Source organism: Ictalurus punctatus, chromosome 29, assembly GCF_001660625.3.
Source record: "Ictalurus punctatus breed USDA103 chromosome 29, Coco_2.0, whole genome shotgun sequence".
In the NCBI taxonomy this organism is placed as follows: Eukaryota; Metazoa; Chordata; class Actinopteri; order Siluriformes; family Ictaluridae; genus Ictalurus; species Ictalurus punctatus.
The window spans coordinates 15,576,687-15,601,660 of record NC_030444.2 but is presented as its reverse complement, the minus strand read 5'-3'; the positions used below and the strand labels follow the sequence as shown (position 1 = coordinate 15,601,660).

General features: G+C 38.5%; 4 protein-coding genes and 1 long non-coding RNA gene across 5 annotated transcripts; 4 read left to right on the top strand and 1 right to left on the bottom strand.

The window, feature by feature from the left end:
• Window positions 1–1,839: 1,839 nt before the first annotated feature.
• On the top strand, window positions 1,840–5,071 carry scpp9 (secretory calcium-binding phosphoprotein 9). Its single transcript, XM_047152285.2, has 10 exons — window positions 1,840–1,941; window positions 2,293–2,361; window positions 2,463–2,477; window positions 2,725–2,889; window positions 3,184–3,282; window positions 3,688–3,744; window positions 3,898–3,972; window positions 4,573–4,614; window positions 4,710–4,787; window positions 4,898–5,071. The coding sequence occupies exons 2-9, from the start codon at window positions 2,317–2,319 to the stop codon at window positions 4,749–4,751; spliced, it is 540 nt and encodes a 179-aa protein (XP_047008241.1). The 5' UTR covers window positions 1,840–1,941; window positions 2,293–2,316; the 3' UTR covers window positions 4,752–4,787; window positions 4,898–5,071.
• Window positions 5,072–7,770: 2,699 nt separating this feature from the next.
• Window positions 7,771–10,605, top strand: odam (odontogenic, ameloblast associated). The gene is made up of 10 exons (XM_053677605.1): window positions 7,771–7,903; window positions 8,022–8,087; window positions 8,691–8,735; window positions 8,821–8,880; window positions 9,056–9,268; window positions 9,570–9,614; window positions 9,714–9,851; window positions 10,158–10,241; window positions 10,325–10,368; window positions 10,476–10,605. The coding sequence occupies exons 2-9, from the start codon at window positions 8,031–8,033 to the stop codon at window positions 10,352–10,354; spliced, it is 672 nt and encodes a 223-aa protein (XP_053533580.1). The 5' UTR covers window positions 7,771–7,903; window positions 8,022–8,030; the 3' UTR covers window positions 10,355–10,368; window positions 10,476–10,605.
• A 4,443-nt stretch (window positions 10,606–15,048) lies between these two features.
• On the top strand, window positions 15,049–16,606 carry si:dkey-22i16.7 (uncharacterized). The gene is made up of 4 exons (XM_017460915.3): window positions 15,049–15,141; window positions 15,242–15,313; window positions 15,399–15,455; window positions 15,919–16,606. The coding sequence occupies exons 2-4, from the start codon at window positions 15,260–15,262 to the stop codon at window positions 16,099–16,101; spliced, it is 294 nt and encodes a 97-aa protein (XP_017316404.1). The 5' UTR covers window positions 15,049–15,141; window positions 15,242–15,259; the 3' UTR covers window positions 16,102–16,606.
• A 2,267-nt stretch (window positions 16,607–18,873) lies between these two features.
• Window positions 18,874–22,452, bottom strand: LOC108260523 (keratin, type I cytoskeletal 9). Its single transcript, XM_017460908.3, has 14 exons — window positions 22,392–22,452; window positions 21,768–22,157; window positions 21,364–21,477; window positions 20,925–20,954; window positions 20,792–20,812; window positions 20,645–20,674; window positions 20,518–20,544; window positions 20,340–20,369; window positions 20,227–20,250; window positions 20,099–20,134; window positions 19,980–20,015; window positions 19,856–19,873; window positions 19,710–19,782; window positions 18,874–19,116 (listed from the first exon to the last, which is right to left on the bottom strand). The coding sequence occupies exons 1-13, from the start codon at window positions 22,440–22,442 to the stop codon at window positions 19,747–19,749; spliced, it is 843 nt and encodes a 280-aa protein (XP_017316397.2). The 5' UTR covers window positions 22,443–22,452; the 3' UTR covers window positions 18,874–19,116; window positions 19,710–19,746.
• Window positions 22,453–23,623: 1,171 nt separating this feature from the next.
• Window positions 23,624–24,593, top strand: LOC108260534 (uncharacterized). Its single transcript, XR_001811181.3, has 4 exons — window positions 23,624–23,775; window positions 23,875–23,946; window positions 24,069–24,119; window positions 24,237–24,593. It is a non-coding gene; the product is annotated as an uncharacterized LOC108260534 (long non-coding RNA).
• Window positions 24,594–24,974: the final 381 nt, after the last annotated feature.

Here is a 24,974-nt window from a genome sequence, read left to right as displayed (position 1 = left end):
AACAACTGGAAACTCCTGTGAAATCATCAGCCCTGTATTCCCTCAGCTCCATCTTTCACTACTCATGCTGGGGCTTGAAATATTTTACTTGAACCTCATTATCTCCAGGTATTAAAAAGGAAATTTGATGTAAATGTTAATGTGCTGGTTCAGATTTTGGTGCTACGGACACAGTGACCCTGTGGCAGCTGAAAGGGACTGAATCTGGCAGGCCATTAATAAAGCATTATTTTGAATGTTTAGTGTTCATTTTTTTTGTGCAATTTGAATCACAGCACTTGGATATTTTGACATTAATACAGAAGAATTAGGGTGATGTTATTGGGATGATTTTGTCCAAGATAAATTTGTTTTTTGTACATCCACCCCTGCTTTACCAATCTTCAGCACTTGTCTTTTGCTTGGTTAATTGCTTCAGTCATTGTATTATCAGAATTGTTTCTTTTTTGTAATAGTAGATGTTCTGATACTGAAGTATTGTACTGAAGTTTAAATAAATGAATAATGTGAAATGAATAAGTTTGTCATATTTAAATAAGATAGACTGTATGATGAGTTACTGGCACTCTTCATTAAAACGAAAAAAAGACAGAATGAGTGATTTTCAGCTTTAGCAGTTTTCTCCACATGGGTCATGTTTTCCTGCAAAATGCTGATTTCATACCATCCTTTGACCATTTTCTAGAAGGGTGCCAATAATTATGAAGTCAACAGTATATGCAAGATTAATCCCTCATGTGCTTATTCACAACATGGGAGTTGTGTTTAAAATGAATTGTTTAGTTCACTATTTTGCAAACGTCCGAAATCAGAATGAGACGTTTCATATTTAGAAACATTTGTTGTTCGATTGTCGTTACTCTCAGGACAAAAGTGTCGATCATTTCATCAATATTTATAGAGTTATTTGTCATGAAGGAAGTGGCACTGAAGTGTTTTTATATTTGTTCCAATTTCAGTTAAATCATTATTACAGTTTTAGATCAGTGATGCGGCGTTGCTGTTACCACCCTGAACATTTCTTTTCCTGAAACAGCACATCCAAGTGTTTTATTCCTTTTATTCCTAAGCAATTCGCCAACAGTTACCATTTACCAAAGAATAAAGCAAATTAGCAAGTTAGTTCTTGTCCTCACTTACGTTAGAGCAGCTGTAAGCAGTCGTTCCCTCACTACTCTATTCTCTCAGTAAGGTTAGTAAGACAAATCGTAGCGTGTCATGTTACCAAGAGACCGCAAAGTATAAACTCCACCATCCTGAAAATGTCAAGTTACAGCTGTACCTCTGACACTGGAGACTCCTTCCATACATGTTAAATAACCATCTCTTTACTTTAATAAAACTGTTACGTTATGTTAGGACTGTTCTGTGGAGCATCCGCCATACAAGTCCCTGTGAATGAACTGTTGCTATAGAAACGATAGAGTATTAGAACGAGTGTATTAATATAACCCTGAGAGCTGCTCTTATAGAAAATGAATCAACACCTTCTGACCAATCAGAATCGAGGATTTAACAAGATTAACATTTTAAATAATATTTCCTGTATAATATAATATTTAAGGTTCACATCCTCTAAAGATTGCCTTTAATGACGGGGTGTTTGTGAGCAAGCAGGTTTCAGGTGTTCATGATGTCATGGAGTCGTGTGGCTTTTTAATCCTGTCGCACAAAAAGAACAAAAACCTCAAAATTCAATTACAGAGTTTTTACTCATCATCTCTTTCTGTGGCTCGGATTAAAGCGTTCAGATAATGAGAAGACGTGAACAAAAGCTCGGCGCTTACTTACCACAAGTGTACTGTGCGCAAACAAACAGCTGGATTTGTGAGCGGGAAGTCATTAGGCTGGAATTTCTCAGGACCGATATAAGTCCGGCGTCTGAGCCGGGGAGAGCACGGTACAGACGCAGTCCACGCTTCTGAACATTCTCTCAGTGAGGTGAGTACAGATCGAATACTTGCCAAAGCTCTGCAGGCAAATACAGCTACGGTGATGAGCTCTGTCCTACGTGTTTAAGTCTCATTTGTTTACATTATTGCATTTTCGTAGATTTCTTGTCTTATATTTCAAAGATGTGGAAAGTGTTCATGTGTGAATTAGAAATAGTTTAAATAGTTGTCACAGAAAACACGAACATATCAAAACAAAACCGGACCTCGAACTGAACCTTGAGGAACACCTTCAATAAGCGGCATAAATGAACATCGCTGTCAGGGAGAGAATTCTGAACGCCAGATGTTTTTAATCTTAATCAGTATTAAATCATGTGTTTAAAAATGTCTGTTTAAGGTCTTGCTTTCTCAGCCTGCAAACATGAAGCTGTTTCTGTGTGTGGCCTTCCTGGCCTCAGCTGCCTGCGTAAGTCAACTTTACACCATCTCTTCTATTCTTCTGGGGAGAAATACATTTGCATGCATACCCGTTTTATATTCATCATTATTTCACGTTTTTATCCTCAGGTGACTTCAGCAAAGGTGAGCACATAGGAGTGTTGACTAAAACTGACCGAGTTTGTGGATTTTTTCCATTTCGCTTCATTATTATTGTTGAATTTCATGAGGAGCTCGTTATTTCTTCGAGAACCAAAATAAATAAATGTATGTCATTAGCATTAGCATGTTCCAGCATCTCAACATATTAGTTGTGATGCTGGAAGACTGAATATTGAAGTGAATATTGAGTATCACCTACATCTCCTCCGTATATTCTCATATTGTGTAGAAACTGCTGGTGGTTGGAGGTTTGAATGGTGGTGTTGTTGGTCTGAACCCCGGCCTGCTCGGTCTGAACGGAGGACTGTTGAATCCCGGGCTGGTGGTTGGAGGTGTGAATCCAGCGCTGATTGGAGGTGGTGGAGCGTTCATCGGTCAGCCACCCATTGGTCAAGTAAGAACATCGTGTCTGTAGAAATTTTCCACCAAATGCTAAAATAATTCAGATATATGTTTGGGTTTTTCCATCATGAAAAGCTCGGGTTCTCAAAGTGAAGCACAGACAGGGGAACTGATCTCATTTTGTTACAGCGGTGAAACACAATATTATCAATTTATCAATTGAAATGAGGAATTCAATTAAAATGGGTTCAGAACATTCAGAAAGTAAGAAATTATTGGCTTCAATTAATAGACAAAATTTATAGAGTTTGCCTCAAGAATGAGTTCTGGATTATTTTTTCTCCAGATGTTTCCTGCGATCCCTCCATACATGCTCCAGCCTCAGTTCGGAATGCCCAACGCTCCGGCTCAGCTCCCTCAGCAGTTCCCCTTCCAGCCTTACGGGGTATTTAACTTCCTGTGTGATGTTTACATTTACACTCATCAGGCTTTATGATTCGAGATAAAACATCCAAACATCTGTGTAGCAAGAAGTGAAGCGTTAAATATCCAGAGATCTCCTGAGGATCTCGCTCATGCTCATATAGAAATCCAGATGTGAGTTTTATCAAAGAGGACAGTTTTCGTTCAAAATAAAAAGAAACGCATGAAAAAGCCGCTTTGTACAGTTAAGAACCTTCGAGGAACTCATTCTCCAACACCTTCATCTTTCTTTCTTTTTCTTTTCCAGCTTGAACGCTAGTTTACGGTGTATGCTTTTACTTAACATATGATACATAACAATTAGTGAAGTCATTTGGTGTTTAAAGCCGACAGTATTTGATGTTTGTTCTGCTCTGGTGGTAATTAGGGAATGCCCTTCATGCCCCCTGTGAATCGCCAGGTTGTGCCTCAGCAGCAGGCAGCGGTACGCTTACACTCGCTTACTCATAATGAGACGTTTCATTTCATAACCGTGTGTGTGTGTGTGTGTGTGTGTGTGTGTGTGTGTGTGACGTCATTCTACATACACATGATGCAGACGTTTTCTCTCTGATGAGTATATGATGTGTATCTACAGGGCCAAATGAACCCGGGGGGAAACGGGCAGCAGCCGCAGGGGGACATGCCCTCCGGCCCAGCGCCACGCTTCAGGGTAATTTACATATACACAGTATATATGCTTATTTTACATATTTATTATATACATCATATATAATTTAACAGAAGTAAAAACCACAGGTGCAAAGAAATGTAGTAGCAGTGTACTTTGGGTTACAAAGCACCTAACACTAACACTAACACTAACACTAACTTTTTATTTCCCTTTAAGGAATAAATAGAAAGCAGATTATCTACTAATGGAATAACTACAAACTTAAAATAGCGTGAAATGTTTCGAATATTATATATCTAGTCTGTAATAATCCCACAATGAGAGGTATTATGAGAAATAGAATTTTTTGTGCACAGTATCATTGTTTATTTGAAAGTGATAGAAAATACAATATTTAGGGTTTTTTTTATATTATAAAAATATTTTTGTAGCAGATTATTGAATACATCATTATTAAACTGATAATCTCTTAATAACAGACAGCTGCTGTGAGTCTGTGATGAGTGTTTATTAAACATCAAATAATCTGAAAGTTGTTAGTCTGATTAGGGGATTGTTAGTGGATTATAAAGGATAAGTTACAGGTTAGGAGAGTGACTATATGACTATATGATATGAAATTGTTGAATTCTCTCTCAGCGTGCTCTCCGGTGGAGAACGCAGGACAATTCAGTCGCTCAGGTAATGTAGTGATGACGCTAATCAGAAACGCTAACATGTTTAATGTTAAAGAAAGAAAAAGAAAAATCTTATTTATGGTTAATTTGTGATTTCAGGCCAGCGCGAGCCCGACTACACCTGAGCAGCCTGATGAGTGAATCCTCCCGACTTTACTGCACAGTTACACGTCTGAGGTGCGTCTTTATCTCACCTGAAATAGCCTACACACTTCACCTTCAGTTAGATTTAGAGAAAAAGAAGTTGACTTTGATGTTCATTCTTTCTTTCTCTCGGTTGTTTACAGGCTTGACTCGGAGCAGCTCCTTATTTCTTTTTGGGGAATGATAATTAGATGATAAAATATAGAAATTGTAGAAATAAGATTAGTATTCAATTACAAATTTGAAAAAGCTCAATAGTTCATTCTTGACTTTGATTTGCTCACTAATAAAATTATTCATGCATGCTAAGACAAATTGTCCTTTTTCATTGTTCTCATTTTATTTTCACTCTGTGATCAAGTGGTGCATTACACACACACCATGAAACATGACAGGAAGTCACTGTCCATCCTGCAGTTGATTCACTTCCGGTTACAGCATGCCCCATGTGTGTTATTCCACTCACACCACAGCAATTTGCTCACTGATCTGATCAATTCCTCACAGCTAAACGAACTGTTCACCAATAATTAGAGATGTTTATTTATTAAAGAATGACATCAACCTTTAACAATAAAATAAAGTCTGTTTATAATTCCATGCAATGCTGTGGAAGACCCATGAACCCAGCGTTTTGGTTAAGAGATTTGTTCGAGTCTCATCGTTGCAGATTTTGACTCGGCATTATTACCTTCCACAGTCACATACTCAGGACATGTTTATATAACTGACAGACCAAATTAAAGGTCCTTAATGACGGACAAAGAGTTTAATATAAACCAGGTTTCTACAGTGCACAGAACCCGAGCATTACATAGTGCGGGCGCGCGCTCAAGCAAAACCGCGGCCACCTGCACGAGCTTTTATAACGCGACGCTCTCGCGCAGGTAATCAATCTAAACTCGCCACACCTGGCCACGCCTCTTTATAAAGCACCGAGTGCTTGAGCGCGCGTGCGGGCAGAGATCTAGGTAAGGTAAGGTAAGGTAAGGTAAGGTAAGGTAAGGTAAGGTAAGGTAAGGTAAGGTAAGGTAAGGTAAGGTAAGGTAAGGTAAGGTAAGGTAAGGTAAGGTAAGGTAAATACTCGGTTTGTAACCGATATAAAGGAATTGCTTCTTTATCACTTGGTCATAAAGCATCCTTACCGCCCACTCACTCTGGCCCCGCCCACCTTTCCACAAACTGGCGCTTAACCACGCCCCCGCTTCCCCACTGTTTTTACCTTATTATCGTATATAAATATCAAGTTTATTTTTTTGTTTTTAAATAAAGATGCTATCCTTCTCAGTGTAAATGTACTGAACCAATCTAGTTTTAGTGTCATGGGCACTTTAACACTCTTAGGCCCTGCTTTTCACTGAGTATTTTCAGATAAAGTGGGACACTCACATGAGTTCATCACTCTTACTTTAATTAACGAAGGTTTTTACACACTTTATCTAGTTCATTCATGATGGATCAGTTTATTTGGGTCAACACAATCTAGTTGGTTTAGGTCAAATAGTTTACTCTGGTATGTTTAGTTAACATTATTACACTTGTAAAACATTTTCTTATTCTGGTCCAATTACATTTTTTAAAATTAAATTAACAGGTTTAATTAATTTATGTTTAAGCAAGCAGTTTCATTCATCACTGTACATAATGTATATAATGAAGAAATAAGACTGTCAGTACTGACATTAATACTGACATTAATTCAGATCACGGAGTTCAGCACACGCGCTACTCTACAACACAATAACCACAACATTAACAAACATTACAGGAACTCCTTCAAATGTCCAACATAACTGAACATTAAACACGAACATGTCTTTCCATTTACTGAAAAACATAAAATAACATTCAATCCCTAAAGTTACTCCTAATGCAGTCCCTTGCAAAGCATGCTGGGAACTACAGATCTACTGCCTGGTTAGTTGTCAACAAAAATGATTGATGTAGTGAAAATGATTTAGCACAAATTAATGAAGTAAAATTTGTGATTAAATGTTTACAATCTGTCCTGTTCCCAAATGGGAATTATTTTATTATTATTTTTAACTTGTGTCAGGAAACCTGTTTCAGTTGGCCAGAGATTTTAGACTGGATGATTACAGGCTTGACCCTGAGCAGCTCCTTCATCTTTTTTTGGAAATAGATTATTTGATGATGAAATGTAGAAACTGTAGAAATAGAATATTGTTTATTATAATGATTAGAATTAAAAAAAAAAAATTTCTTGACAGTCCTTTGATGGTCACTAATGAAATGATTCATGCACGATGAATAAAAAACTCATTGTTGTGCTTTTTCATTTACTTTATTCATATTTCTCATTTAAATTTTATTCAACTCCCCTGTCCTGAAGATTTCGGAAAACTTCAAGTTACAGCTTTACCTCTGAGTGTTACACAGCGCTGACACTGGAGACTCCTTCCATAAATAGCTTTACTTAAAAAATTCGCCATATCAACAATTTATTTAAATCAATTGATGTGGGTGTGCCGTTGCTATAGAAACAGTAACGCATTAAAAGGAGAACAGTAATATAAACCTGCAATACTGTCAAAATCAATCAACTTCTGACCAATCACAATCCTGAACGCTCTTTAATATTGTGTAATCCACGCAGACTGTCTGAGCCTCGTGTAGTGTAGAAATAGACAGAAAGCGAGACATAAACGAAGCTTAAACGCAGATTAACCCCCGGAGTGTCTCACTGTTAGACTCTAACATTAACATCAGCGCTCATCTTTGTTTTTATCGTCTTTCGCCCAGTCAGAAAAGCTGATAATTACACAGAGCTCAGACGTCGTGTTTAGACGCAGATTAGGCAGAACGCTGAGCTCAGGAAGTTCCTCCTGGTCCACATGGTCATTAGTCTAACATCAGACTCCAATCTGACACTCCGAGGGTCTGATTCGGTTAAAACGAGGTACGTGATGTCATGTGACCAAAACCAGACAGAACAGAGAAGGTCTTACTCAGTGAGGCTCAGTGTACCTGAGGTCAGGTGAAGTCATCGGTGTGTGTGTGTGTGTGTGTGTGTGTGACATCGTGACCACACAGTGCCTCAGCACGTCAGATAAGAGGCATGGAGATGGTTTAAAAAGCCAAAGCCAGAGTGACCTTCTCACAGCTCTCATCTCCATTCCACACTGAAGGTACACGCCTGCTTCTGTGCTCTATTTTATTATAATGGATTAAAATAATCAGGAGGAGGTTGAGATTTTTGGCTCGGACGTTCAGTCTCACTCTTCTTGGTGTGTTCTTGTTTCACAGCTGGACACCATGAAGCTCCAGACCGTCATCCTTTCAGCTCTTCTCAGCTTTTGCTCTTCAGCTCCAGTGAGAATTTATCCATTATCTTGTTTTTTTATTTTTTTTATTTTTGTTCTTTTTACACCACTGTATAACCGTGTTAAATCCTGGCTTCTGATTGGTCAGAAGGTGTTAATTAAAATGTTCTATAACAGCAGCACAGGTTTATATTAAGGTGCATGTTCTGATACGTTATCGTTTCTATAGCAACAGCTCATTCACAGTCTGTGTAATCGTCAATATGGGGAAGTTTTCTCTAAGCTTGTAAAGATGTTTAACATTTTATGGAAGGAGTCTCCAGTGTCAGTGCGTTAGAACTGTTCTGCAGGACAGAAGATTTTGCGCGTTACAGTTTCTCTGTAACAGAAGGCAACACGCTGAGGTTTTATTGTTTTATAAGCTTTGAGAGAGTAAGTGACGCTGGTGAGGGAACGACTCGTGTAAGTCAGAACAGGAACGAACTTGTTTTGTAGACGTTGCACAACGTTAAACGCAGCTAGAAATGTGACGTTCTTTCATAAATAACATCTGTATTTGTTGGTAAAATGTCTAGTGTAAGAGGAATACACAGTTATTTATTTACTTACTCCTTAATTCCCATGCAGTACTAAACCCTCTCTCCTCTTCCAGATCCTCCGCCAGCAGCTTGGAATAATCGCCAGTAACAGCAATGAGGTCTTTATCTTCCATGAGTTCATAGTTGTTTATATTTTTGTTTGTTTTGAAGATTTAATGCGGATGATATTTTGCTGTCCTGTAGATTGTGCGCCTCCCAGGACTCACGCTCGCCGGCGTCGGTTTGGGACAAACACAAGTCCAGGTACTGAAATAAAACAAATCTCATAACTCTCTGAAGTCGCTTCAGCTTAAATACGGCCAAAATATCAACTGCCTTTCTTTCCTCCTCATGCACTTAGAGGTCAGGAGCAGGGGATCGTCCGCAGTGTGTTCGGGATTTGTGAAAGATTTACTCTATTTTCTCTCTTTCCTCTCAGGGCACTCAGTTCCTCTCTCCGTTCCTGATCCAGTCCCAGCCTGATCTCCTGATGCCTCCTCACCTGCTGAATTTTGGTCCTCAGTTTCCGGGTCAGTTCCTGACCCCACAACAGAACCTGCCCCCGTTACTGCTGCCCTCTTTTCAGCAAGAGCAGCCCACAGGGTCAAACAACCCCAACAACCCTCCCCCCAACAACCAGGACCCCGCCCAGGTACAGCTTCCTTTTCAAAATGGGTTTCAAGTAGAACCACATTTAGGACCTAGAACTGCTTTAACCCATCGTTACCGTCCATTATATTACAATATCTAATACAGAATATTATGTGATAATACTTAAAGTATTTCTATATATAAAACAGATTAAAGTTTACATGATGAATGTGTAATTGATGAGAAAACTGTGAATATGAAAGCACTTTCAGCACAAATTATGGATCAGTACAGACCCGTGAGGGTCAGTATGGGTACAGTATGGGTCACTAATGGATTTTTATCAATTTTTTTGGCTGAAGGTGGTTCCTCAGTACTTCCCGTTACCTCAGGCACCAGCAGGACAGGTGTGTGTGTGTGTGTGTGTGTGTGTGTGTGTGTGTGTGTCTTCACTCATGTTGATTTCAGTCGGATTTTCGGATTAACGCTCATGTTTCACCTCACAGGGTTTTCGGTATTATATAAGTTATGGATTCCCTTCAAGAAACACGCTGCCCATATTCCCGCCCAATCAGAACACGGCTAATAAAAATATGGCCAATCGGAACCCAGTCGGGCCCACTAAAGTCCCTCAGCCTGTGCAGGTAACGTACAGTACATCACACACCCTCAGCTGATGTCATACAGCAACCAACCAATCAGCAGCTCCACTTCAGCTCACACTCAGTAACATCACATCTTTCTTAAAATTCTTTTTCTCTCACTTTTCCCAACTTTCTACACACACACACACACACACACACACACACACACACAATCACGTGTAGTTGTGTGTTAATGACTACTGAGTGAAGAGAACTGAACAGCTGGGTCAGTGATGAGTGACAGGACGAGTTGTTGTTTGTTCTCAGGATTTTAGAAGTGAAAATATTTCTATTTTATTTGATCAGAATAACGGGAAGGTGGTGGAGCCGTGGCACATGACTCCGCCCCCTGAAAACCGTGGTGATCGTCCTGGGCGTGGTGTAGAGGGGGTAAATACACAGTCCTATCTGTATTATATCTAATATCTAATAAAGTGGAAATGATTGTGGATTTGTTCTGTTGTAAATGACAGGATCCTGCGTTAGCTTTTTTCCAGCCGTAGACCTGAAGAGAAACGTGTGAGTACTGTAGCGTATTTCTTTTTGTTTTGAGTATTACATGCAAACATGTATCTTTAAAATTCCTGTTAAGAAAGTAAATATTTCCTATATTCCCCCCCACAGGTGTCCGAGTGAAAGCTTAAACATCTCAGAACGTCACGTCACGTGACGCAATTCTTTGTGTAACTGTTATAACAGCTTATTACTCTGCATCACCTGTATGACCTGAGAATAAAGACTTCATTATAATGAGCAGGCCGAGCGTGTGATCAGTGCGTGACCCACTGAAGGATAAATGAACACACAATGCAGGAAAATGTTGAGCTGATGAGTTTAATGATGAAATGATGATCAAACAGGAAGTTAAAATAGAGTTGTTTAATTAGTAAAGAACCCCGTTACCACCATCTACACCTCCTCCTCTAATAATGCTGTTAAATCAATTTCTATCTTTTTTTACTCATTCACTTCAATAAAGGAATTGCCTCTTGATTGTATAATGATCCGTAATCTCAGGCCATCTGATCACCTGCGAATAAACACGAAAAAATAATTAGCAGGAAAGTCATTAAAAAAAAACAACAAACAACGCTGCTACTGGAATCAGTTAAAAAGCAAAACAATAAATCAAAAGTATAACGAATGACCTGTACATTAGTGAGTGTAGATGTACTTTTGTCTTTACTGCAGTGCATCTTCATCACTCCCAGATCCAACCTGAAGGATACAAATGAAAAAAAACAAACAAACAAAATAAAACACTGAAATACTTGTGCAATGAAAAAAAAAAAGATTAAAAAATAAATTTTATCTGAATGTTTACTCACCATTAAGGCGGCTTCAGGCTGTGCATCAGAGTAAAAACAACACTTCAGAACAGGTACAAGAAAATGATTTCTACATCTATTCTTTATTCATCAGTAACTGCTTTTAAAGAATTTCTTACTCGTGGAGTCACGCCGAATTCGAAAGAAAGAGGAGTCTGTTTGGGGGAAAAAGTAAATCTGTGTGAGATTAACATCATAAAGAGGAATAATTCAAAATAAAATGATCAAATGAGCATAAATCAATCAATAGAAATATTACTGTAGAATTTGAGTTGTACAGAATCTTCACGTAGGACTGAGGAGAAAAAAATAGAGTTGTTAATGCGGTGCATTTTGAAGAAATATAAATATAATGTACTCTACAGTAATGAAAATACAGATGTTTCATTTAATCAGTCAAGTACCATGAATGGCTGAGGTGGTTTCCTGCCATGCTACAAAGGAAGAGCAAGTTATTATTATTATTATTATGATTATTATTATTATTATTATTATTATTATTATTATTATTAGTAGTAGTAGTAGTAGTAGTAGTAGTATAAAAAATATATATCTGAATTTAAGATCTAAGAATTTGGTACCTTAGGTGGTGGTCCACGGGGCTAAAAATGTAGAATTTTAAATCAGAATATATTCAGTTCTTTAATCTAGAACATTTTGAATGTGTAAAAGTCTTAATGAGAGAGTAATAACACTGTCTAGTAATAACACGTAAAGGGAACTCCGTGAACTTACACAAGGTAAGAGGAAAACACTCTCTCCCTGTCGGGGGAAAGGCATCGTTAAAGGATTATTAAAGAGTGGTTAAAAATATTTAGCGTTTATAGCTGAATACAACGCATCACCTCTTTTATGGGCAGAGTGGTGTTAACATTCTGGGGAAAAAAGAAGAGAATTGACCAGAACAGAGAGATTTATTCATTTATAAACACAGACAGACAAATGGATGAATAAACACGTACCTGCAGTGTGACGTTGTCAGCCTGCACGTGACGACGTGAAAAAGACGTGATTAAAACACTGAAGCAGATTCATTACGTCATAATCATTATATTTCTATATGAACATGAGGTCATGAAGCTCGTACCCGGTACACAGCGATGAACCTCAGGCTGCTCTGCAACACAAATCAGATTTCTGTCATTAACTACACATGACGCGGAGAATCCTCAGTGACGCTTAGGAAGCGTCCACTTTTCTCTCCAGAGGTTGGTGTTGCTAGGAGGATGAGCGGTGTGGAGGATGGGTGGGTGGATTGTTAGGTTAGTAGTGGGTGGTGTGTGGAACTCACGGTGATGTTGGGGTTCAGTAGTATTCCCCGCTGCACACCGTCAGCGCGTGGGCCGTGAGGAGGCCGGAATGGTCTTCCACCTCCCTGAAGATATTCAAAAAAAACTCAAACTTTACGTTTTCTTACACTGTATCTCTAAAAGACGAGGTTTGTGCGAGTTTAACTTCCTCACAGGTTCTCTGGCTTAGTGACGGAACTTCACTGCTTTTTCCCTCTGAGTAAAACGTTGACGTTTCTCTACACAATACAGGGTTCCTTTTCAGAACCTCTTTAGAGGAGTGAAAAACCTGTAACTAGCCAAAGAACCCTTGAGGAACCGTGCCGTGGTCAGAACGTACATGAGGAGGCCGTCCAGCACCGTGTGGTCCTCCTGGTCCTCTCTGCTCGCTGTAATCTGAAGGATTCAAAGATCCCAAGTCCTGTCCGAAAACACAGATTAACACTTCAGTAGTGGAGGACGATAATGACGAGGAACCTGTAGGGGAACTTAAGGTTCTGCGTTCTCACACAGCTTCTCCGAGCTGTCTCCAGCTGTTTCATTTAAAAGCTAACTGTTCAAGTCAGCAAGAGTTTTATTCCTCTTACTCCACAGCAAGTTACCAACAACTGCGATGCTTTATAGAATACATTGTACTTTTTATCCATTTACAGCTACGTTTAATGCTTTGGACCGTGCATGAACAAGTTCTTATTTATGTTAAAGCAGCAATAAACAATCGCTTCCTCGGCAGCTTCTTAATAAGACAAAACAAAACACGCAGCCTAATGTGCTGCTGTTGCTGAGAAAAGTGTAAACTCATCTGTCCTGAAGATGTTAAACGGTTACAGCTTTACTTCGGACACTGGAGACTCCTTCCAAATATGATAAAGAAATGTCTTTAAGAAAAACACCAAATGATTAATAAATAAATCTGTCGGCGCGTCGCTGTACGAGTCCCAGTGTAGGAGAGCATTAATATAAGACCCGTCGGATTCATTTAGAAATGAAGCGAGACGTTTTGACTCACGTGAGCAGTCGCTCCGACGATCAGTAACGCCACCACAAGCAGGAGCTTCATTTCCGTGTAAGAAAACAGACGAGAGAGTCTGTATAAATACTGCTGCTGAAGATCGTTGAGCAATCACTGATGTTACTCAAGAAGAAGTTTCTAGCAGATCATCATTACGACAAGAGATTATTTACATTAATCTCAAAAGCATCTTGCAGCACACGGCTTAAAGCTGAGCTGCACACCTCGGCATGTCTGCTGTAATAATGTAAAGCTCGGGCAGTGAATCAGTGCTGAAGTTACGTTAACATTAACAACGCGTGCTTTAAATGAGTGAATCATCAGAAACAGGTTGAATAAAATGATCTTTGTTTTATTGTAGCATCACGATGCTGAGCATTAGCAGTGTAGCTGACAACGCTGCCAATATTTCTTTACTTCAGAAGATTTGTGAAGCATAAATGTGTTAATTATTTACATTTTCCTGCACTTTTACAGTCCAAATGCAGAACTTTATTCTCATTGCAGGATGCAGACGATGTGGTCTGTGTGATGTCTCTACATGCAGTCCACTCTGTGTTTTTGTCCATTTCTGTATACAATGCTGTGCGTGAGAATGTATTTAGGGTCAGTTTGAGTAAATAAAGTGGGGTGTGTGTGTGTGTGTGTGTGTGTGTGTTACTGGGTGTAAACTCTTCCAGCTCGGTAAATCCCTGAAATCTCTCCTAATCTCATGATGTGTTTAATCTCAAGATCAAGTTTAAAGTCTGTTAAAGTGCCTAGACATACAGTGTTACAGAATTTATATTCAACTGAAACACACACACACACACACACACACACACACACATTACACACTGAAACTCTGACACATTCACTCCTCTATAATCAACTAATTAATAAATAAACGACGGAAGTGACGTGAATCGTTTCAGGTCATCACTACATGGCTAAAGATTATTGTACACAATTAAATAATGCACAATTATTTTATTTGTTATTTTTTGTTTTAAATTAAATTTTTTTACATTTCAAAATTAAAAAATAGTTCAAAGGTTGTCAAGGTTTTTTTTTTTTTAAGTTTGTAAGTTTAGAATATTTGTTTAAAATGTTTTGACTCGTTTATTCTCAAATTTCTAAGTAGTTTAAGGATACTGAAAAAAAAACAACCTAAACGTCATGTTAACCCGCTGCTGAAAAAAGGAAAAAAGTCATAAAATCTTTCACCTGCATCCGCTTGTGAGTTCGATCTGTTCCCTTTTAGTTTTGTTTCTTTTTGTTTGTACAGTTAAAGTTAAATGGTGTAAAGAAAAATCAATCTAAACACGTTTCTGGTTCTTTGTTGGGAATTCGAGTATAAATCTCAATAGCTTTACATTCTACTGAAATTGCGCGAGCCAGAAGCAACACACACACACACACACACACACACACACACACACACACACACACACACTCGGTGTGTTTTATTTCTTACTCATCAGAACTAATCAGTGTTAAGTGTTTTATGAACACACCTCGTTGATTGCTGAAATAAATAAAGCAGTAATGGGTTTCTGTGGAAATCTGAAATCCTCACAGCACAACAACGTGACGTCACGATCTTCCTGTTCGGTATTTAACTCGTCCTGACGCACGGAGCCGAGCAGACCGACACTTCACAACAGCAGTCGCTTGTAAAGGTAATAAAGAAGTTCGTCTTCGTACAGTTTCCTCGCTCACTAACCTCGTTAACCTCGTTATCCTCAACCGGGGTGTAACTTTATTTTTTATTGTCTTTAGTGAACAAACTCCAGAAACATGAAGAGCACAGTCTGGTTGTTTTGCCTCATTGGCCTGACCTGGGCTGTCCACGTAGGTCTTTAACATCTGAACTTTGTGTGTGTGTGCTGCGTGTGTATTTATGTATTTAGTTATTCACTGATGGATTGTCTTTCAGGCTGAAACGGATCTCCACCGTGAGGATCGCTCGATCTCCAACTCGGACTCTGATGAGGTTTGGAAAATAAACACAAATCTAACGCTGCAATCCTTTGTACTCTGAACTCCAAGTGTAATTCCACCGAGCCGGACTTCTCCGACATTACACAACATGGCGGTGCACACACTCACACTCACACGCACTCACACTCACACACGGACTCACACACACCCTTTGCATATTTTTTTACTTGATAAAACTCTATAATTTACTCGATGTTTAGCTTCTATGCTGTGAAAACGTTTCGATTTGTAACATGACGCCGTCAAAATGATCAAAATCAGAGATTAGCCAAACAAATCTGACCTCTGGGCATCTGTGAACGTCCAAGCTAAAACGCTGGAACGTGTTTAGATCAGACCTTAGGAAAACTGACCTGGAATTTTCCACGTTCCGAGTACAACGGCTCGCAGCATTATTCTGGAGGTTGCTGTATTTCTTTTCATTCTGTGTCGTGTTCTGTGTTTGTAATGAACAGAGGAATCCCTTCATTCCCTTTCTGAACACACTGACCCAGGAACAGTTCTATCAGCTCCTGCAGAAACTGTTCTTAGTCCCCGTACCTGCTCCCGTTCCTGCTCCTGTTCCTGCTCCCGTTCCTGCTCCACCTCCAACCGCAGCACCACCTTCTGCCCCAGTGACCGCTGGCGTGGGGAAATAAACTCCTGGTTCTCATTTCACACCCCCACAGTGCTCCTACTGGATTTCTAGAGTAAAATCGCAACTTCAGTAAACACAACGGCAAGTTTCATCTCGACTGAGTCTTTGTTCTAAAGTGTTTACGCAGTCGAGATGTACTCTCTTCTGCACGTACGCTTTAGATCCTAAAAACGCTTCTGCACACGCCTGATAATCTGATCAATATTATATTCACTTACAGAAGTGTAAACACCACGTCTGATCTGAGTTCCAAACTGAAATTTGAATAAAATTGTGCCATCATGGGTCAGAAATTGTATTTAACTGTGTTACTGCTTTCTGTAGAAACCAGCACGGACACGTGATTAATTCTTTCTTCTGTTAAGTTTGTTAAATTCGTCACCGGGCTTTTAAAGGCTTTACTCTACAAATCCGATCAACATCTAATAATGTTTCAGCTTCGTGTGTGCAATGAAATGAGAATAAACACAGACGATGATAATAAAGATGATAAAGAATAAATTAAAATGGTTGTCTTTGTGTGGTTTTATAAGTTATGAGGACTGGGTGAACTGAAGACGGTAAACCAGAACAAATGCCTTCTCTCTGAAGGTCGCAGGGAAAGAGTGAACGGTGTATTTTTCCTGAAGAGGGAGCGCGAGGTTGACGAGGTGTTTCCATCCCCGCGCAGAGGAAAGGCTAGACGACAGGTCTGGTTTTCAAAACGACCAGCAGCTTAGTCTTTCCCTCGCAGAGTGAATCTGACACGGAGCACCGTGTGAGCAGACCGCCTGGACTTAACATTCAGATACTATAATCTTACTAAATCAAGTAACTGCTTTATACTTTATACTTATAAAAAACCAGGAAATAAAATCTGAAATTCTGAACTCTCCTCATATTCATCTTTCGATCTCAAACACAAATGTCCTCACAGCAAAAGAGAAATCAATAAAGAGTTGGCCTTGCCGTTCCGATAGTTTTGGAGAGGACTGTATTCAAGCTCCACAAATGACCAACATTAGTACTTTAAAGCTGTTGTTGGTCGATACATTGAGACTTCTACAGTAAGACGTCGTTAGTTTTTGCGGCAGTGTGTTCTAACGTGTCTTCAGTTCCCTTTGATGGAGTCACAATTAAAAAACTCCTCTGTGCATATGTAAGGAGATCCCTGTCCGAGGGCTGGCTCGGCCAGGCGAGGCCTTCTCGAGTTGTGTTTGGGGTTGTTGTCTCGTTGAGACCAGTGTTGAGGAAGCGACTTTGAAAGCTCATAAAGCTTCAAGCTTCTCACAGTGTGGTGAAGTTAAGCTACAGTCAAGCTGCCCTTTAAAAAAAGTATTTCTCTCCTCTACAAGTTACTAACAAAAAGAACCTAACTACACTGAAGCTGCTTAAATGGGCAACGTTTTAAATATTTTAGTCATGAATGTGAATCAGCTTACGAATAACTGCATCATTTTGCATAAATAAACAAAATTGTCAATTTAACATGACCGTCGCGTTCACCTACATGTACGTCCTTCAATCTTCGGACTCGTATTACAGCTGAAGTGCTGCATGAAGTATTTTTATCTTTGCTTTGTAGAGATTACAGTTAAAGGTGTAAGATTTATTGTTCGATTCCTTAAGGCACGATAACTTCGACGAATAAAGCCACGGTAAATTGGTTTCGTCAACATTGGAATCAGCGCCGTTTCCATCGTGGATAATAAGGACGAGTGTCGAACTGGAATAATCCATACTTCCCAATAACGCCAATAATACATGCAATAATAAATCTCGTTGTTGTTGTTGTTATTATTGTTATTATTATTGTTATTATTGTTGTTGTTGTTGTTATTATTGTTGTTATTATTATTATTATTATTATTATTATTATTATTATTATTGGGGGATTTTTAAACCACTGATTAATTAATCATGGAAATAATAATAAATAAATTGAGCTATAAAGTGTTTCTTGCTGCTCCCTTAAAGGAGATGTGGAGAAATACAATCAGACTTTTATATTCAGAACATAAAATAAATCCCTTGGCGTGCACTGATAAACTTACTGAATGATTTTATTTTATTGGTAAGTAAATGTAAACATTGTGTTTCTTATTAACAAAGCGCCAGTAATCTTCCCTGTATCAGAGAATAAACTCCAGCGTTCATTTATTCTGGTATGATCATGTAATGTCCCAGTGCCATCTGCAGAGATACAGCCGAGATCATGACGCTCCCACCACCGTGCTTCACTGTACATATCCCCTTTCCTTTACTGATAACATGTTCTACTCTTTCATCTAAACAGACTATACTGTTCCAGAAGACATCTGATTTGTCTAAATGCTTGTTGTTTTCTGTGTGCCTCTTGTTTGTGTTCAGCGTGAGGTGTGAATGGAGACGATCGTGATGCAGTTTATTGTTAATCCTCCTGCAGCTCTTTCTGAGCGACTGCTGCCTTCTCTCTCACCATCGTCTCATCATTACCCTGAGAGCGCGCCCCACCTGCCTGTTATTGAACCCAATACTTATAATTAAAAATAAATCAATCAATAAGTGACAGTTAAAGGTGATTTGGACTGTAAAACACTTCAGAATTGCTGCTTTAGAGGAACGAGAGGATTTCCTCGGACTTTCAATAAACATAATTTAAGCTGCGTAATCACACCTTTATGACCTGCTCTACCTGAGGGTACATTTACATTGTTTGTGCTTTAGGGAAGGGTTAATGTACCCGTGCAGTACCTGCGTCATAGGAATCATGAGAGAATCAACTGGTTTTAAATAAACCGAAGGAAAGACAGTGTGGATGCTGACGTGTTTAATGAATGACAAAAATCCATCATTACAGACATTTCATTAATAAAGAAACCCACTACACCTGCACACACACACCTACACACACATCTACACACATTTACATCTACACATCTACACACACCTCTACACACAATTACACAACATCTACACACACACGCCTACATAATCCCGAAAGTCATTAAAAGTCCTTAACGCTGTAGTGATCGATGATCTCTGGACATCTGTTTTCCTGTGGATAAACAACAGTGTGGAGAAATAATAGATCATTAGAAATATATATAGATATGTAAATTAACAGACAAATACAAACAAACAAATAAATAAATACAAAAATAATGATATTATTGGATAGATAATCCACCAACCAACCAGAGTGCAAACAAACAGTGAAATTAATAGATGGATGGATGGATGGATGGATGGATAGATGAATAGATAAATAGATGGATGGATAGATGAATAGATGGATGAATAGATGGATGGATGGATGGATGGATGGATGGATAGATAAATAGATGGATGGATAGATGAATAGATGGATGGATGGATGGATGGAGATATAGATGAATAGATAAATAGATGGATGGATGGATGGATGGATGGATGGAGATATAGATGAATAGATAAATAAATGTATGGATGGATGGATAGATGAATAGATGGATGGATGGATGGATGGATGGATGGATAAATAGATGGATGGGATGGATGGAATGGATGGATGGATGGATGGATAAATAGATGGATGGGATGGATGGATAGATGGATGGATAAATAGATGGATGGGATGGATGGATAGATGGATGGATGGATAGATGTTACCCTTAAAGCCATGTCTGATGTAGATTTGTCTTTCCTCCTACACCGCTGTATCTTCATTACTCTCCGATTCAGCCTATTGAGATAAATGAGTGTGTTGGACACAGGAAGGTGGATGTATAACTGTATGTGAAGCGTTACACACTGACCTTCAGGAAAGATGGAAGCTGTGCATTAAAGGTGGACATGATGAGGGGAAAAGGGAAAATTTTAATGGAAAAAATACAATAGAATTATGAATGTTTAGTATTTATTGCTCCAAGAGTTACTTACGAGTTGAATAACTCCATATTCAAATGAGAACCGTTGCTGTTGGAAAAGAAAAGCTGTTTGTTTTTCATTCGCTGTGACAGAAATGAAATAAAGATAATATGAACTGAAATGTGAATTACCGCAGCACTGGGGTTGTAGATGATCTTCAGATAGGGCTGAACACAGGAGGGGGGGTTAGTTTATTAATGACAGGAATGTGTTAATAAAGGGGTGTGTGTGTGTGTGTGTGTGTGTGTGTGTGTGTTACCTGAGGACCAATCATGCCTCCATACTGTAAATTAGAGAGCTTTATTAATCAGTTCAGACATTTGAGTGAAATGTGAATATAAAGTTATAAATAACAGAAATGAGTCCAAATACCGCAAACGCCCGAGGAGCAGTCCTGTCCGTCTGTAAAAGAATAATAAATCATTTTATTCGTGTTTTATTCGAGAATTAGATTAAAAACAATAACTATTTTAAATCACAGCAGGAACATAAGTAAAAAATATGACTTAATACACATGGTCTTGTAAAGCAATAAGACAGAAGTACATACTCTTGGTAAGATGAAAATATTTTCTCCCTGTGGAAAAAAAGATGTAAAAGTCACTATCATGAATGATTTATTTAGATGTACAGTAGAGCTAAAAGTTCAATCTTGAAGTTAAATCTACTGTAATGACCTCTTTCAGGGGCAGAGTGATATTGAGACCCTAAAAAAGAAACAGTTTTGTAAACTCTGTGAATGTCTGCAAACCGTTACAATGTATCATATATGAACAAAATATTATTATAATAAAATAATAAGAATAAAGAAATCTAATAATGACCTGGAGTGTTATATTGTCCACCTGTATGTGAAGCCATACACAGTGAAGTTATTAGATTATATTTATAATAGCAGGATAATATAATATATACAATAATATAATCTAATATACCACTTTTTTACAAACATCTCACCTTGAAAATGGGGATGAGCCGCACGTTGGGCTGAAAGAGTTCACACGGTCGGGTGAATTTAATAACACCGTTCATTTTTATAGTTTAATAAGATATGAAATTGGTGAAAGATTTTGAGGAAAAGAAACGTAAAACCTGTTTTGCTGGTGAACTAAACACAGTCTTGCTTCTATTATAGTTATTTTAACAAAACAAATCATTATGATCCTTTCTACATCAAATTTTCATTTACTTATTAAGCTTGAAATAGTCTTGTTCTGTTGGCAGATCACTTTTCTCGTTGTAATTTGACGATAGAATAAGACAATGTTATGTTTGACTTATAATAATGATGTAACATGAAATAGATCAATTTGTTCATATTAAAGATGTTTGTCACTTTCTACGATATAATTTTTTGCAGTGTAAAGGTTCACATTATGATATTTATAAATGCAACCATGGACTGAGTTGGTCTTCCTCCGCCATGTGGTCCTCGGCCATGTGGTCCTCGGCCATGTGGTCCTCGGCCATGTGGTCCTCTGTAATCTGAAGGCCTCACAGATCCAAAATCCTGTCCAAAATATTGGCATCACACTTGAATGAAATCAGCACTGATGTGTAAAAACTTTTGGGAGTCTTTGGTTGAGTTTTTGAATTTGGGTGCATTTTAGGGGCCAATCACTGGTCATCTGGGGTTGTGAACTCACACGATGACAAATAACCTTCCCAAATTATCTGTACAGTATCTGCTAAGTGTTCCAAATATTCATATATTTTATGTTAATGAAAATTAGCATTACCCAACTCAGAAGAAAAGCTATAAATAGTCATGAATCTGTACAGTCATCTATGTAAACCCACCTCAACTGGAGGCTGAGACCCTCTTCCATCCAATCGTCCAGAACCTTCATTCTTTGGCCCATGACGTCCTCCCATTAGCTCAGAACTTTCATTCTTTGGCCCATGATGTCCTCCCATTAGCTCAGAACTTTCATTCTTTGGCCAAGGTTGTCTTCCCTTAGGCCCAGAACCTCCTCCCCTTGGTCCAGAACCTCCACCCATTGGCCCAGAAACTCCTCCCCTTGGTCCAGAACCTCCACCCATTGGCCCAGAAACTCCTCCCCTTGGTCCAGAACCTCCACCCATTGGCCCAGAAACTCCTCCCCTTGGTCCAGAACCTCCACCCATTGGCCCAGAAACTCCTCCCCTTGGTCCAGGACCTTGCTGACCTGAACGCCTGCCATTTTCTGGCTGTAGACATAAAGGAGTAAAGTAAAGCAGGTAAAGAGATTAAATTTTTATATTATGTATTTGACTTTAATTTTTTCACACTGACAACCAATTGTTTCTCTTAACTCATTTTCTCAAAACAGCCAAATGAAACACAACCCACATGCACCCATGTTAGATACGAGCTAATATTCCCGAAGAACTCATCAATGCTAATTTGTACTTAAAAAAAAAGGAACAGAAGGTTTTACTCACACGGGCAATCGCTCCAACAAACAATAACACCACCAGGAATAGCACGCCCATTTCTGCTCTGAAAATCACAGGTTAAAGCCACAATATGAAGAAAACTCAAACTTTATTCAATATAATTTTCAGCACTTATTGCAAACAGGTGTCCGAAATGTTTTATTTTCTACATAATCTCCATTTCATTCAATTAGTGTCCAGATTCCTCTAGAGAAAAAAAAATCAATTCTAACTTGTCACATTTGAAGGTTTTTACTTGACTCACACGTGTACAAACTCGAGCGTGAATATCTGGAATCTATTCGACGATACTTAATGCTTCACAACATTGTTAGAAGTTACTTACCTCCTCTTTCTCTCAGCTCAGTCTCCAGCTCCTGTCTCTTTATTTATACACTATTACTGATAGTTGAGCAACTAAACTCTTGCTCAAGAAAGGAAATCATGACCCAACACAGATGTGAATATGGTATAATTATGAAAAACTATATACACGAGCAAGCTTAGTTTGGAAATTAGATGAGCTCCACCATCTCCAACGTGTTCATGCTTCTCAAATATTATTTACTGATTTTATTATTATTTATTTTTAAAAACCTCTCACTGACACCCTGGTGAGAAATGAAGAAAAGATCATCAGGGAAACTGAAATCAATCGAGAGGCTTGACTTTTTTCTAAGATGTTTGAATCTCAGTCTTTGTTCAGAGGTCTGAGATCATCTAGCAGGTCTTGTAGAAAATGGAAACCGATATTGAGTCAAATAGGAAAATGGAAAAACGGAAGAGCTTGTTAAGCCACCCTCTGTGCTGCTCGGGCTGAATGCGTTCATAAACGTGTCGTTATACGCGCCGTCCTCTCAGCTATTGTACTTCAGTTTACTGAATTCCTGGAATTTTTGTTTGTTTTTGTTTACTCTACTTTTTACTTCTTTATTTCTTGATTTCAAGCTTATTATCCTAAAAGTTTAAAAAAAAAAAAAAAAAACCCTGAGGTTGACAAGTTGCTACATTTTAGTAATTTTATTAAAATTAAAAAAAAAAAAAAAGGTGGAGACTTCATCTGTCGCATGTTGTATGTTTGCATTGTGTAATGCTTTCGCAACTATTTTAATTGCTCAGTATTAACGCTTGAACACCGCAGACTTAAACAATACGTAAAGCTTGTTTTTCTACACGCCTTGTTGATCTAGTGTTACAGTATCTCTCTCTCTCTCTCTCTCTCTCTCTCTCTCTCTCTCTCTCTCTCTCTCTCTCTCAGCAATCTGCATATGTGGGAATTTCTCATAGCAGGACATGCAGACGGATGTGTCATCATCTTTCCTCATCACATTTAAGTCCTGAGCCGGGATCAGATAAACGTGCTTTAGTTTAGTCCAAGACATCAGAGAAGGTAACTGATTTAAGTTCACGTTATAATGTTCTGCTTGTGTTGATTTTCATTCGATTATCATTAAAATGTCAAAATGTGTTTCTTTGTTCCTTCTTGAAGGTGGAAGAGTTCAGAACTATGAAGACCGCAGTCTGGTTGTTGTGCCTTATCGGCCTGACCGTGGCTGTCCAAGTAAGGATTTTTATTTTTTTTTTAACTGTAAGCAGTCCATTGGTCAATTTATTTATTTATTTATTTGTTTGTTTGTTTGTTTGTTTATTTGTCTATTCACTTACCAACTTCCTGTCTTTCAGCCTGAAACTGATCACGATGGTGAGACTCGCTCACTCTTCTCCAACTCTAAGGTTTGCAAAGAGCGCTAAATTCTTTCATTCAAAGCTATAAAATATATATTTTTTGCTTTATGTGTCCTGATGTGTGTTTGTAATAAACTGATGTGGTTTTTTGTTCCTTTACTGAAGCAACTGACCCACGATCAGATCTGTCAGCTCCTGCCGAACCTTCTCTCGGCTCTCGGACCTGCTCCGGCTCCGGCATCTTTGACTCCGTCTGCTCCTGATACTGGGAGATAACCTGTGCTTTCTCTTGCCCTGGATTTGTTCAGAAAACCTCAGCTTTTAGCTCAGAGTCGAGAAAATGGGGTTTACGTTGTGTTTTGTGTAATCTACATTTAAATTAAGGGCAGTTCAGAACACTTATTCATCGAAACCTGCCCTGATATCAGATCCAATCTCATGTGTGTGTTCTTGATCACTGGCTGGGAAAACGGTGCTTTAATAAAACATCTGTAATAATTCTGACTCGGCGTGTGTTTGTAATAAGCAGTTGTGAACGGAACACTAGAAAGACTCGTTCACAGGTGAATACACTATTTGTTTGTATGGACTGTAATGTATTATAATGCACATCTAAAGAAGACAATTAAAACATAATGAACAATAACACACATCAAAGAAAAAAACATTTATAGCAGAAATAAAAGAATTTCTTATATAAAAGTTCGGCTCGATCAGTAAGTTGTGTTCACTTTATGAAGGCATAAACAATAATAAATGGATAAAATTGTGGGTTTCCAGTCCCAGGTTTATGCCACTAGGTGGTGGAGGTGTTATGTTCATGAGATATGGAATAATATTTAATTATTATTTTTACCATCAGATCCCGCAGAACTGAATAGATTTGGGTTTTGATCCATGAAA